The 15,070-nt window shown below is 44.9% G+C and overlaps 1 protein-coding gene and 1 pseudogene across 2 annotated transcripts in view; both read right to left on the reverse strand.

Annotated features, from left to right (window-relative positions):
- The window catches only part of Cdk5rap2 (CDK5 regulatory subunit associated protein 2), a 193,581-nt gene that overhangs the window by 30,903 nt on the left and 147,608 nt on the right, over positions 1 to 15,070 (reverse strand). For both annotated transcript variants that reach the window (NM_001313762.1, NM_145990.4), the window contains 3 exons: positions 9,578 to 9,626; positions 6,879 to 7,057; positions 2,596 to 2,715 (listed from right to left, as the gene is read on the reverse strand). In NM_001313762.1, the coding sequence (NP_001300691.1) occupies positions 2,596 to 2,715; positions 6,879 to 7,057; positions 9,578 to 9,626 (348 nt within the window). The remainder of the gene's footprint in view (positions 1 to 2,595; positions 2,716 to 6,878; positions 7,058 to 9,577; positions 9,627 to 15,070) is intronic.
- Ywhaq-ps3 (tyrosine 3-monooxygenase/tryptophan 5-monooxygenase activation protein theta, pseudogene 3) lies at positions 197 to 1,678 on the reverse strand (annotated as a pseudogene).

Below are 15,070 nucleotides of genomic sequence, written 5' to 3' on the forward strand. Positions count from 1 at the left end.
GAATGCCTTTTTGAGAACTTCCCTGTCAGAAGAAATTACTCTCCAGAGCAATTGCAGCCAATGGTCATTTGAACCCCCAAATAATTCTATAATTAGATTTGCAGGGGAAAATGTAAAACAGAAGGAATCTAACTCAGGTATTACTAAGAGTGAACATGAAAGGCTTAGGCATGTATTTCTTTTTTTTTTTTTTTTTCAGGAGGTGTAAGTGAATTTTTATTGGGAAGGAAGTTGTCAACTTAAACAGCAGCAAATGAAGAATGCATAAGGAAACTCCCTGTTGTCACAGAAAGATGTAACCTCCAGAATATGTGACACAGGAGACATTTCGATCTGTGACCCCAAGCCCGGATGCATTAAGAGCTTTCCCATTCAATCTAACACTTCTGGATTCCTACTAAACAGGAATTTGTAGTAAGAGCATGGAAAAGTTGCTTCTGAAAGGAAACCCCCAAGAAGGTTCAGAAAAGGAATGTAGAAATCAAGACGTTATTATTACAATTACTTTAAATTGTAATGCACTACATTTTCCATATCTTCGCAGTAATACAAAACACAGTCGCTTGCAGAACCGGTTCAGATTACTTAAATACCAAGTGTGCTGTCACTCCTCTACACAAGTGTCTGGAAGTTACTCGTGTTTCTATGAAATGAAGCTATTGATACTTTTCTACAGCAGTAACTGCACACCAGGAAGGTGGAGATAACACAAACCAAGGGATGGAGTTTTCCCAAAGCTGCAGTGTGAAAAGACTATATAAACAGTTGATCCCATACACACGAATGGGCTTCCTTGCTAGAGGAAATCCAAGTGGAATAAGGAATGGAGATGTAAAAAGGTTTTCTTGAGGGGAAGGAGGTTGGTGCCCTGGATGCCTTTAGTTTTCAGCCCCCTCTGCTGCATCACATTCTTCTCCTGCACTGTCTGATGTCCATAATGTTAAGTTGTCTCTAAGCAACTGCATGATGAGGGTGCTGTCTTTGTAGGAGTCTTCGTTCAGTGTATCGAGCTCTGCGATGGCCTCATCAAAAGCCGTTTTAGCCAGTGTGCAGGCAAGCTCTGGATTATTAAGGATCTCATAGTAAAATACAGAAAAGTTAAGAGCCAGCCCCAGGCGGATTGGATGCGTAGGCTGCATCTCCTTCTTGCTTATATCAAACGCCTCTTGGTAGGCTCCTTGGGAATTTTCTATTGTTTGTTTTCGATCATCACCACAAGCTACTTCAGCAAGATACCGGAAATAATCTCCCTTCATTTTCAGATAGAAGACCTTACTCTCTGGATTAGTTGCATTGGCTATTAAATACTTATCCAACAATTCCAGGACCGTGGTGCAGATGGACCTCAGCTCCGACTCCACTTTCTCCCGATAGTCCTTGATCAGCTGCAACTTCTTGTCAGAGGTGTCGGTCTTCTGCTCAATGCTCGAGATGACCCTCCAGGCGGACCTGCGGCCCCCTACCACGTTTTTGTAGGCCACCGACAGCAGGTTGCGCTCCTCGTTGGACAGCTCGGCGCCCTGCTCCGTCACGGCTTTCATGCAGGTGGCCATGTCGTCGTAGCGCTCGGCCTGCTCGGCCAGCTTGGCCTTCTGGATCAGCTCGGTCTTCTCCATGGCGAGCGAGGGCGAGCGCCGAGCCGGATCCGGAGTCCTCCTTCTAGTCTCCGCAGCCGCGACGCGAGTCTAGGCATGTATTTCTTTCTCATGTTTGGCATAAGAACTCAGATTAATCAAATTCCCTAAAGATGAAGAAGGATGATGGATACATGGGACGAGTGGACCTACAGTGGAAGAGCAGGAAGCTTCCTGAAGACTGTAGCAGAAACTGGAGAACTCTCGAAACTCCTGGAAGCTGCCTTATGTGTGGACTGGAGAGCAATGAGAAGCGGATTCATGCCCAAATCCTAAGTCTTTCCAACGAGTACTGCCTTTCTAGACCTCAGTGATCCATCTCGAAAATGGCATCACAGTCCTCACCCACTACAGAGCACTGGAACTTAAACTGGCCGTGTTATATACAATAGCAAAATAAAACAGTGATAAAAACAACTGTTTACGAGTGAGCACTGAGCAAGGCTCTATTCATGATACTGCGTCATTTAATACTCTGTGTCCCAACTAGATTGCTCAAAGTCCCAGAACCAATCTACAGAGGAGCTACATCCACACCCAAGTCAACCCAACCAATAACACAATGAAAGTGAGAGGAAAGAAGGGAAAGTGGGGTTAAGAAGCACACAGTGGAACTGATAGTTCTAAACTTTGTGAATCAGTGTCTTGGAAGACCATTTCCTTCAGAACAAACTATTGTATAGTAATACTGTTTGCCACTTTTCACACGAAAGGTTTGCCAGACTGCTAAATGCTGACAATTTTTGGTCCATTATTGATGAAAAGGCAAAATATGGTTCTATTCTCTTTTAGAATCCCTATTTATACCTCTACTTTGAGGGCACAGCTACAGCTTAGGACCCCAGAGGCTGGCAGACCTCTCCAGCCCACCTGATCCACAGAGAGCCTCTTTAGACAAACATATCACAGTGCAGCAACTTACCCAACCCAAGCTCTTACCCTGGGAAAGGCCCCTCCTCACCTTGGTCAGTCTCAGACCCCTGCCGTTCCAGCTGTTTCCGGAGCTTCTCATTTGTTTTAATAGATTCTTCCAAATGCTTTCTCAAAGTTCGAATTTCCTGTATGTGTTCCATTAGTAAGTCTGTAGGAAGGAAGAACATTTTAAATTTAAAGTATGAAGCCCCCAACAAATTGAATAATTTATAGATTATGCAGAGATCTTGAAATTTCAACAGTATTGGATATATCGAGACAGTCAGCAGCTGGCAATTCTTTCCCAAGCTTGGGGGAGGCCAAGCTATTTCCCACAGCCCATAGCCACATCTCTGTAATGGCTCTCTGCAGCCCTCCACGAGGAAGCAACTTCACATCACACACAAAAATTATACTCCATACAATTTTAATGCTAACTGTAATGTAGTCTTTTATTCTTTTTAATATCAAATATTAATTTAAAATCTTCCTTATGGTAAAACTAACAGATCACTTTCAAGTCAGCCTGAACTGCCTGAGAGTTGATTAAACTACCTTCATAATGACTACAGTTATTTTTCAAGACTAGTTTTTTTTTCCCCTTTTCCTTTTTTTTGGGGGGCAAGAAATATGTTATCCATTTATCTATCACTCATTAATTTCAAGACCTACAAAATGCTAGTGAGAAAGGTAATGCAAAGTGTGTTTTTGACATCACCTGCTGTGTGCAAATAAATGCAGATCACCTTCTGGGGCTATTTATATCATTAGGTTTAGGAAAGTTCTCCAATGTCTTTTGCCAAACTGCTCCACTTTCAGGACTCTATTTAAGGAGCTCATGTGAAATGCTCACAGGTATTTGCCAGAATGCATGAAAATAAGCATCAGAGCTTTACCTGTGACAGGAAACTGCGACATCTCAAATTGTTCGTTGAACTGAGGTCCATTCACTATGATGAGTAGTTACACAGCTAATAAATTATGTTATGAAAACTATAAATACCATGGAAAATGTATTATTATGTTAAATTTCAAAAGCTATGAAATTGGTTACAACATAATCGCAGCTCTCTATGTAAGAACATAAGGATAGCGAAAGCAAACATACAAAAGAAGCAAATACATCAGGGTCATAGATTTCAGATTCCTCAAAACCCCTGTTAGACATTTTAACATATCATGTAATATATATAAACTTAATTTTTCCAAACTTCTAAGATGAGCATGCATCAATTTTTTACCCTCTGTTCATCTCACTTCAGCAGAGAAAGAAGGCAACACAGTTTCACTCTAGAGGTGGATTTCCAGAGTCAGTGTTTAAAACATAATCACATTAAGTATCCAAAGGCAAAACTAATGTCTTTAATTCATCAATTAGGGTACACTCAGTATGTCTTAGTAATGTTTGTTTTAAAACATTATACTAATGTTATGACCCAGTTTTAATTCCTCCAAAATGGCTTTCATTTAAAAGTAGCACAATGTTACAGATCTTTTCCTAATTAAATAGTAATTTTGCCATGAATTTGAATGTTTATGAGATGACTTAATTCCCAGTCCTTCAGCTATCTCCTATTAATGCCAGAAGTGTGGCAAGTCATTTGGTGGAATGTCTGCCTCCCACTGCAGCAGCACGGAGGGGAAGGTTGTCTGTGCGCACACAGGATGTACCCAACACCGGCCCTCCCGCCCCAGCCTTGAGGCCCCTGCCAACCTTCTTCCAGAAGCCAGCCCTTCAGCCCAGAGTCAACCAGGAGCTCACTGGTTTGAACTGCAACCTCCCTTGCTGGATTACTTGAGTCGCACAGTGCAGGCAGTGGGGTGATGTTGCTCCAAACAAGCCATCTTTCACAGAGGCTTTGGCTGGGAGTGAAAACTATCAGATGAGCTGGAGGACACACTCCCAGGGGAATTAGATACTATGTATTAATTATGCAGCCATCCTGAGAAGAAAGAAACACTATACTGCCTTTCCAAAATGGGAGAAATGGAGCTGTCTTCATAGTCAACTCTTCCATAAGTGTTAACTCATAAAAACCATAAAGCTTATAAAAAGCTACCAGACACTAAAATGAAAGACTAGAAAAAACTGTGTGTCTTCTGCCAGGTAGTTCCAATTTGGAGAATCTATATTAAGAAAATGCCATCAAATAAGAGGAAGGCTTTGTTTTCAACCCTTCGCCCCCCCCCCCCACCAGTGTTTACAACTGTGAATTTCTAGAAATGCCTTAAATGCTGAACACTAGGAACAGAAGGAAAGCTACAGTTCAGCCATGTCAGAAAGTCTACGATAGAATGTGAAGTGAGCAAAGAAGAAGATGCTAAATTATCTCTCGATGCAGATTACCAACACAACAAAAGGAAAAACAGACGCAAAGACAGAAAGGAAGAAGAGAAACAAACCAAAAAAGGAAATAGTGAATATATTTGGACAGCTCTAGAGAGCTGGGTTCCTACTCAAGAACAAAGCTGAAAATACGCATGAATGGCAAAGGCTGCCCAGCACATCACACACAGAACAAAGCCAGAAGACATGCCTGGACCCCTAGGAAACTTTGAAAATTAAATTTTTATGTATTATTTTATCTTATATCTATTACCATATTAAAAACAAAATACAGTGAGAGGCAGAATAGAGCTCTGCCCAAGGACAAAAAACGAGGGATCACATTCCCTCTGCCTTTGTCATAATGACTACCATATTCCAGCACTCAAGCATATTGGTGGCAGTGTACCCATGTGACCAGGCCTCATACAGCACTCTCAGTATCTTGGAAAGGGACTGAGTGTCACAGTGCACTAGTGCAAAAGGAGGGAACTGATTTATGGTCCAACCTACAGGAGATGAAGGCAGAACCCACGAGCTGAAGTGACAGAGATATCAAGTACTTACAAACTCACAAGAATCTCAGGGATACCCCAATTCCCAGGAACGAGGTCCACGGACCTGGCTACTGGAAGAGCTGGCTCATCCCTTAGTTCTATCAAGAATATGCATGTCATATTCTAGGTATGTCTAAGATGTGGGGCATGAGTGTCCAGAGGACTCTCAGAGGACATCATGAGCCAACGACTTGAAGCTAGTCTCAGTGGAGCATCTCCATCCAAAAGAAACCAGCTGCATAAACCAAAAGCTTCAAATATTTCTGAAAGCAATGGTTTATGTAGTTTAGGGTTAACAAGATTTTATTTTATTTTAGAGCAAAAAGTGCTAGTGCCCAGGGTGTGCTACAGAATCCACTGTGGAGCCTTAGAAAAATCTGGCGTAAGCAGGAGATCAGAGACCATCAAGAGATGCCCAGTATCTGCACATATTAAAGACCTAAAACCATAGGCTTTGGCCCAAACGCATTACCTTCTTGTAACTGCAGCTCATGAGGGTCACGCACATCATTTATAACTACTTTGTGCTTCACAGCAGAGCTGTGCAAATGCAGAAGGACACACCTTGCACAGCTACAGATATTCACTATTTAACCCTTGGGTGGAAAAACTTGCTTAGTCCATCTGCTCTGCCTCTATGGTCCTTTGAATGTTTGAAATATATGGAATGACAAGCACTAAGTCCAACTTCCTACCCAAACAGAGGCCACTGACTGAGATGGTAAGGTGACAGGAGACTAGGAGACGGTCCCTGGGAAGCTGACTTGGACAGTTCAGTCCACATCTAAAAGCGGAGCAAGGCAGAACACGTGTGTGTCTGAAAGCCCTACACTGAACACCTTACCACAGAGGTGACGGTATGGGGGGGGGGGGAGGCACTGCAGGGAATTAGATCCTAAGGATGCAGTACCTATGACGAGGATGAATGTCCTTGTGGCATAAGCTGCACGGACTTCCCCTGACCTTTCTTCCTCTATTCAAGTGGGAAGGTGATTCTCACTAGAACTCAACTACACTGCCTATAAAGCACACCGATCTCTGCTTTTCACACACCACAATTGTGAGGGATGATTTGTGCTGTCTGCAGTCCCAGGATTTATCTGCAGCAGCCTGAGTAGACCCAAACAAAGTGCCTGACGCTATAGCCAATAGTTAAGGGACATGTTTCAGGATGTGTAGAAACCAAAGAAGGCTTTCAAGCCAGCCTGTGAGACGAGCAGAATGGGAAACCATCCATGCCATCATTTAAAGAGCAATCAAGACCTCCTCGCTGTCACCCACATTTTTCACACCATGGACCCTTCTAGTGATAAACCACCCTCCATGAGCGGCTCTGGCCCTCAAAGGCGCTCCCTTTATTGGCAAAAAATGGTCAGACATCAGCCCAATATTCTCACCGAGACAAGACGGCCTGGTTGTGCCTCAGGTGCTTAGTGAGGTTCTGCGTACCTTGAGGAAAATGGCTCGCCATTGCTGGGTACTTCTCAGTATCGCTGTCTGGCTTCGGGTCTCTAGACAGGAAGGACTTCTCAGACATTTCATCATCTGACAGAGCATGGGAGGCAGAAGGCTCAGGAGATTCAGGCAGGAGATGGTGGTAGGGTAAGTTGCCTTCCACAGTCCTTAACCTTCAAGATTGAAAGACAAGTCATTTCCAACTACAACCTGCTGAGGTCATCTAGTGTAGACTGCATTTATAAATTTATGTACAAATATATAGGTACAACTATAAGTAAAGATTAAGAGGCCATGAATGTGAGAAGGGAGGGAACATGGGAGGAATTAAAGGGAAGAAGCTATGATATAGATTATTCATATGAAATTCTCAAAATATTAATAAAAAGAAATTAATTTTTAAAATTTAAAAATGAAATGTCATTTCTCACATTCTGATCACATGCTCAACCACATATTTGAATACTTAGGGTTATTTTCTATTTTGTGACTGGCCATCCATTCAACTTCAGCCAGCCCTTTTGTTTCCAGTAAGCAGTGCCATTCTGCAAACAGAATGGACTTGAGGCAGGGGGCACGTTGGTGGCACCTGTTACAAAGTGCTGCTCCGTCCCAGTGCTGCGCTCTCTGCTCTGGGTCTTTGTCGTCACAGACACCCTCTGAGGAAGAAGCCACTAGAGCCCTTTGACAACTGAGGCAGCCAAGGCTCATCATGATCCAGGGATCATCTCAGCTCCTAAGTGGCACCACTCAGATCTGACCTATGCCTACCTGGCCCCACAGATTCAAGAGGATGTGAGAGTCCATCCAAATCCATGGGATGACCTTAGACTTGAAAATCTGAAACTTTTCAGGATCCTCCTGCAGACTCCCATATCATCATCCCGGCAATCATTTGGTTAGGAAGCTGTGTTTGCAAGGACGGGGTAAGCTCCTAGGAAAACCCACCTGGCCACTGTGAAAAGCCCGTGTGAATCTTCACTGGAGATACGCTCCTTAATTTAAGCTCTTTGCACTGCCTCCTTTCCCTACTACTTCTCATTATTCATGCACTTAGACAAGAGCACAGGACTCTGAAGCCGCAGTGCGTCCAGTAAGAGGTAAACACCAGTGCAGCTGCACCCAGACAGAGTGATGGATGCAGGGCTTGCTGCTGACTTGCAAATGGACAGCAGGACAAAGGGTACCTACTTCATTAGCTCACGAATGGCCCGAGTGCTGAGTCTACAGCTGAAAATGGTGGAGCAGGAGGAGAAGAAAAGCTGCCAGAGATGGAAAGGAGAAACACCTGGCTGAAGAGGACAGAAAGGTTCCTTGCCTCCCTTCTGCTAAAGTTTCATCCTTACTTCCCTAACTTCAGAAGCCCCCAATAGTCCTGTAGAAGAGTGTTGGGCTGAGAATTCCTAACACAGCTTCTGCGGATCACTTGGTGGTCCCAGCTTGTCCCTCCAGCCATGTCTCCTTTGCATCTGCCATAGACATAATCTAGGGAGGTCCTAGCTCCTCCGCTGGTTTGATTTTTCAGACCCCTTGATTAGGTGGGACCAGTGCCACTCAATGAAGCATGCCTTTCCATCTCCACAGCTGCCAGCAGGATATGAAATAAATATGGATGTATAGATTGAACTAGGAGGGATCTTTGGTGATACTGCAGAGGGAAGAATGTTTCTTTTATGACTATAGAAGTCTTGAGAGGGACACCCCACTTCCTGCTCTCTGTATCCATGTATCTCTGTATCTCTATGCTTCTGCATCCAGACTATCCATTTCTTCATTTCACCCCAAGGACTCCCAATGGACACACATATGAAAGAAGGTGTTTCACAGCGTTTGGAGCAGCGAAATGTTTGGACAGAAGTAGGCAAGTCCTCAGAACAGACAGGTGGCCAAAAGAAAGTATACAATCCATGTTTCATCCTTATCCTTAAATGGCGGCACAGAAAACCAGGTGCCAGAGCAAGAAAGACTTAAGGTCTAGTCCTAGCTCGGCCACTCAATTGCTGATGTGTAGCTCTGACCCACAGGCTCCTCATTCTGAATAGCAAATGGAAATGCTTGCCTTGTGGCCTTAGAAGCAACAAGGGTAATTTCCAGTTGGTGCTAGATATAGCTGTCTTTGAAGAGGGGTGAGCCAAATGGGAAAGTAGTGCAAACCACAGTTAAGTGCCTCATGTAACTATGTCAAGTGACAGGGCAAGAACAGCTGATCTTGAAACAGAGAGAAACATGGTGTTGGCGAGATGTGTGGTCATTTCTGCTCCAAGGAATGGCTTTCCTACTGCTCGGTGGCAGAGTACCGAGCTATGCAGAGCCGTAGTCAGGAGAATAAGGAGCCATGGGGGAGGAAGAAGGTAGGAGGTTGAAGGAAAGGGAAATAAAACAAATCAGCTGACATGTGTAAGTGCCAGGCTTAGGACAGTGGAACCATCAGTCACCTACAGGAAGATCTGCTTGCAGTCACTGACAGAAATACCACACACAAGTCACCTGAGCCTGAGGTGAAGCTGCAGGATCTACAGTGGTGCATGCTGCTTGTTTGGTGTGTGGCCACGGTTGGTCCTGTGGGTATTGGTGCCTTGTTTACAAGAAGCAGCAACGTTACAGAAAGAAAGGGAGCTTTAAGTTAAAAGGACTTGCAGGAAATCCGAGGGTGGACAGTCCTGGGGTTTTCTTAGCAGCTGCTACACACTCACCCCTTGAGCAGTTCATTCTGGGGATGTGGTTCCACTCTGGCTGATTTTCCTGGAAGCAGAGAGAACATCAGAGGATGAAAACAGTTTTCAAAACGGTTTGCTGGCACTTCCTTGTCCAGGTATTTGCAGAGCCATGGACCTGTCAGTTTCAGCTGAGTTTACTCATACTAGCTCCTCAGGAACTGGGTCCAGATAACTGGACTCAACTTAGGAAGCGGCCACAACGGTCTCTCTGAATGCTGCTCCTTCCACTCTCTAAACACGGTAACAGCAGGGCCTAGCTGCAAAGGCCTGTCATCCTAGCTATTTAGGAGACCAAGGCAGGAGGGTCCTAAATTCAAGTTGGTTCAAGCAACTTAGTAAGACTGTTTCATAATAATAATAATAATAATAATAATAAAAAGCACAAGATATGCTACTAGATCTAAGGAAACAGCTTAGTCAGTAAAGTGCCATACAAGCGTTAGGACCAGAGTTTGCTCCCTAGCACCTACTAATATATATTTGTATGTATATGTGTGTGTGTGTGTGCATATATATATATATGTATATATATATACATATATATATATATATACATATATATATATATATGCAGCAGCTTATGTCTAGAATTCCAGCCCTGGAGAGAGGGAGACAGAAGATCCCCAGGCCGTCTTCTTGGACAGGCAGTCTAGAAAAACCAGTCATCTCCAAGTTGAATGATACGGAAGATAGGGAAGACATGTAACATCAACCTCTGTCCTCTACTCCAGCAGCCCCTACCTTACACTTACACATACATACACACACACACACGCGCGCGCGCGCACACACACGCACCTGCACAAACACATGTATACACACATGAGCAGGTACATACACAGATACAAAATTTTTATAGGAGGGCTAGAGAGCGACTGTAGTGGTGCACAGGTTAGTGGTACGGTACAGCACAGGTGAAGTTCTGGGTTCCATCCCTAGTACCATAGAACATAACACAAATATCCTGTGGCACTAGAAAAATATATGCTCACCATGGGGAGTGAGCAATAGAATTATAAAGCCTCCTCTTCCCGCCCCTCCCCCGAGCTGGCACGCTCTTGAACTGCCTTCTGTTCTCTCCTCCAGGCATGTGGGCAGAGATGATGCTGACTTCATTTTTGCACAACCCATTTTAGTATATGCATTTCTCCTACTAAGTTTGCTTTAGAGACCTCCATTGTGAAGATCATGCTAACATTCTATGGCAGGAACACGTGGACTGTATCTTGCAGTTCCCTAGTGGGTATTTAGGTCATCTCCAAATTTTCATTTTAGTAAATAAATGACACAAATATATCTGTGCACACGGCTTTATCTGCATTTAAATTATTTCCCTAGGAAAGACGCTCAGAACTGGGATTAGTGGGGAAAGCAGTATTGAAAAGTGCAGTTGAGTGCAGTTGAAAAGGCCACTGTCGACAGCAGGGGAAATGACTAACAGAAACAACAAAAGAAAACAAAAATAAAGCACAGGATGCTGTTGGGAGAAAGACGCTGTGCTCTGTTCTTGCGTGTCATCGTTTGAAAGGATGCACAGGCCCAGATTTCAAAGCAACTAACAACTTTATTTTAAAAATACTTCAAAACTCTGGAAATTGCAGACCAGGATGAGCTCTTTGAAGAAACTGATGCATGGCTAAAGAAGAAGATAAAAAAGCCCTTCTTTCGTTGCCTTGAAAAAGGAGACTATAATTAGACTGTCCCCACAGTGCTCTAAACTCCCAAAGGAAAAGTCCCAAAACATCCCCGGTAAGGAAAAAGAACACCAGAGCGAGTGGGTTTGTTTCTCATCGGGATTCAGCTTACAGTTCTCACAGGGGGGCCTGCGTGGCAGGCAGGCTCCATCTCTACCCCGGCAGGTCACCACATACCTGCTACTGTACAGCACTGTTACCCTCAGAAAAAAAGACGCATGGACCCAGTGTGGAGGCAGCAGCCCTGAGCACAATGACTTTAGAATGGACTCTCCGCCTTGGGTTCACTATAATCCTACAGTACCAACACTTGCTTCCACTTTACAGCAGGAAGGGCAAGCCCGAGGCTCTGCGCTCTATTCTCACCTTACTGCAGGCTACAGCTCAGAAGCGAGCAGGGTCATGGCAGGTACAGTCAACACTCTATGCCTGGATTTTCTTGGTCATATCTTTCCCATACTAGGGAGACTCTGTGGCTTCCAGAGGTTGGCTGTCGACCAGCCTGGTAGATGCTCTCACGTCTCTAGTGCGTGTCTATGTGTGACTTCTGTACAACTCGTCAAAAGGAGGAAGTCATAGTGACTAAGCCAGATCTCAAAGCCCCAGAGTGAAGGATGGTCCCTAATGGGTCAGGCACCTATCTTCTGAAGGAACAGCCTAGTTGGCACTGGGGCTGCTCACCAGCCTTCAGCTGATGAAAAGCCTCCAACCTCAGACCTCAAGACAGGCCACCAGCCAAGCCTTGCCACCAGCTAGAAGCTACATAAGTACCGCCAAGCAAACACAAGATGGCAGCCTGCTCCATGGGGATCACTGTACACTGAGAGTCATTTCCTTCAGGCACATAGCAGATGTCTTTGGTCTGGGATAGCTGTAAGCATCCTGAGCCTCCCAATCATGAGTACATCTTAAAACCATCAAAGATCTGGACTCATGCCCACAGAAGCAAGTGTCTCAGTGCCACCAACAGAGTGAGCTCTCTCACTGTTAAATAAAAGATCTTTTGAGTAGCTTGTATTACATCCATCCATTCCTCTATCACAATAGGGTCCTTTTAAAGTGAAGTGACAAATGGCCGTCATTTGGGGATTCATGAGGGGATCGTAACCACTGATAAACTGAGTTTCTTGGTGGAAACTGCCTCCACATAGGTGGCAGGAGACCATCTGTCAGCTATGGCAGGAGCTTGGGATGCACAGCATGAAAGCACTGTTTCCAGCTCTCTGGCAAACCTAAGAACTGTGAGCTCATGCAGTGAGGGAGTATCATGTTTTAAAACAGACATCAAAAAAAAAAAAAAAAAAAAAAAAAAAACCCAGCTTTCCCTTTCTTGGGTGACAAACAAGAAGACCACAGTGAGAATGTGACTTGTGAATGGCTAACCAGACTGTCGCTTGCTGCTCTTCAGAAGCCTCTTTTGGCACACAATTTCTCACCACGACTCGACATGATCCCCGTACTCAAACCCAAGTTCCTGGTGTCTCCAACTCCAGGCCATTCTTCTTCTCTCCTTTCGACCACGGCTCCTCTCAGGAGCCTGGCACACACCGAGGATAGAAGGGTGGATGCAGAGCTGTCCGGTCTGTCCTCGGTGAGCTCACCTCCAAGGAGACAGTTACAGGGTGTGGGGATGAGGGACAGTGTGGTAGCGGTGAAGGCAAACACAGTCCAGTATCAGCCAGAGGGGAAATTAGAGGTGGGGGATGGAGGGAGCTTTGTGCCTCTCCCCTCCGCCCCAAGGTTCATTTGTTTGCTTTTAAGGCAAAAATCTTCTATGTATCCCAAGCCAGCCATACACCCACAATCTTCTTCCTCAGCCCTGCTTGGGATGATAAACCTGTGCTACCATGCCAGGCATCTGGGCTTCATCTCTGAAGCAAAAACCATTCTATACAGAGGAGGTGATTCCATGGTGACAGGAGTCAGACCCTTTGTTTAACAGCCTGGGACACTGTTATCATCCATCCCTCCTCTCCTCTCCCCTCCCCTCCCCTCCCCTCCCCTCTCCTCCTCTCCCCTCCCCTCCCCTCCCCTCCCCTCCCCTCCCTCCTTCCCTTCCTCCCTTTTGTCTGAAGTTTTCCCTCTTCTCCCAGTCCTTCCCTTCATGGATCTCCCCTCTACCCTACCTCCCAATCCTCTCTTCCTCGATTTCTCTTCAGAAAAGGGCAGACCTCTCATGGATACCAACCATGGCAATATCAAGTTACAGACAGACCAGGTACCTCTTGCAATGCTTGCTGTCACTTCCCAAATGCTGTATGTTTCCAAGGGCAACACGAGACACTTAAAATAAGCTCACTTAATCCTTACAAACAACTCTGCTAAGGTAGGTGCTGCTACTTCCATAGAAGACATATGACCTTTGAAGTCGAATGACCCATAAACCAGGGTATTAACTCCAATATCTGACTCCAAAGGCCACTCTAGCTTCCCTCTGATAGCCTATACCACAAAGTCAGACTGACATGTGTGAGTTGCAGATAACCCAGAGTGAAGTACAGGAACAAGCTCTCTCTTCTATGGGGTGAACAGAGAGAGCTTTGAGAGGAGCGATACAATTTCTATAGAGAGTGAGTACAGCCTGGGTAGAAAGGCACTGGTCTGAGCAGTCAGAGAACGGGAAACGTGACAGGAACCTTTGGTCTCCACATCCAGCCTGACTCGAATGAGACAGGGACACAGATATCGAAGTGGTCTGAACCGGCTGTGAAAGAAAACCTCCAATTCGGACTCTGCCATCTCCTGTGTGACCTCTCATGCTCCTCACATGTATAGTTCCTCCTGTGCTGAGAATACAGCAAACATACAGTGAACGCCACCTTCCACATCCCTGCACTGGTTTTTCCATCACACCAGGGAAAGTCTTGAGAAGGAATGAGGAAAAGTGTCAAGGCAAAGGATCCTTAGTGACTGGCTTCTATTTAAGAGGCTAAACCTTGACAGCCATACCGAGTTCACTGAAGGGCTATCTCGGAATTGTCTCTGCAGCAATTCTAGCACTCTGCTCAATTACTGCATTCCTCATACCAGCGTGTCTCTGAAGACACCATGATGGGCTATGCTGGGAAACCCGACTGCAACTCCAGCTACAGATCTACTCCGTGTCTGAGTCTGTGGAAGATCTAAACGCTACAGACCTTCACTCTAGGAAAGTGAATGCTCCACAGCATCTTCCCAGTCCAGACCCCTCATGGGACCCTAAGTTTCCAGCTCTGCCCTTAGCAAGTGTCAAGAAAGCGCATTACTACCTACCCTACCCTGCGGCTTAGATTCTGCCAACCGAATGCTGTGACAGAAATAGCAAGGATGCACTGAGATTCCAAGTCAGTGTTCTTTACAACGGTCCCCAAATGGACACAACCTAAGCGTCCATCCCTTGGGAATCATCAAATAAGGCAAGGGACATTTATATAGAAAATGTTCTGCAGCCACTAAAGCTTAATGTGTGTTATCAATCACTGAGCAAAGGGAAAGGTTGCAAAGAGTCCTGTTGCTATATAAAAAAAAAAACCCACATTTCTAAAGGGTCCAGGCACAGAAACTCGGAGACTGCCCATGCACGGCTACACAAATGATACAATCAGGGTAGTGTCTGCCTAGCTATCATTCCACAGGAAACATGCTTGGTATTACTTTTTAAGGTCTATATTTAAATGTTTGACAACCTTTGCCATACACCTACTTTACATGCCAATTACTTTATTGTAAATCCAGATCATAATGCAAGAGCCAGACTCCTACCATGGAATCCAAGAAATATCAGTCTCTGTGCCTC

Source organism: Mus musculus, chromosome 4 (assembly GCF_000001635.26).
Source record: "Mus musculus strain C57BL/6J chromosome 4, GRCm38.p6 C57BL/6J".
NCBI classification, from domain to species: Eukaryota; Metazoa; Chordata; class Mammalia; order Rodentia; family Muridae; genus Mus; species Mus musculus.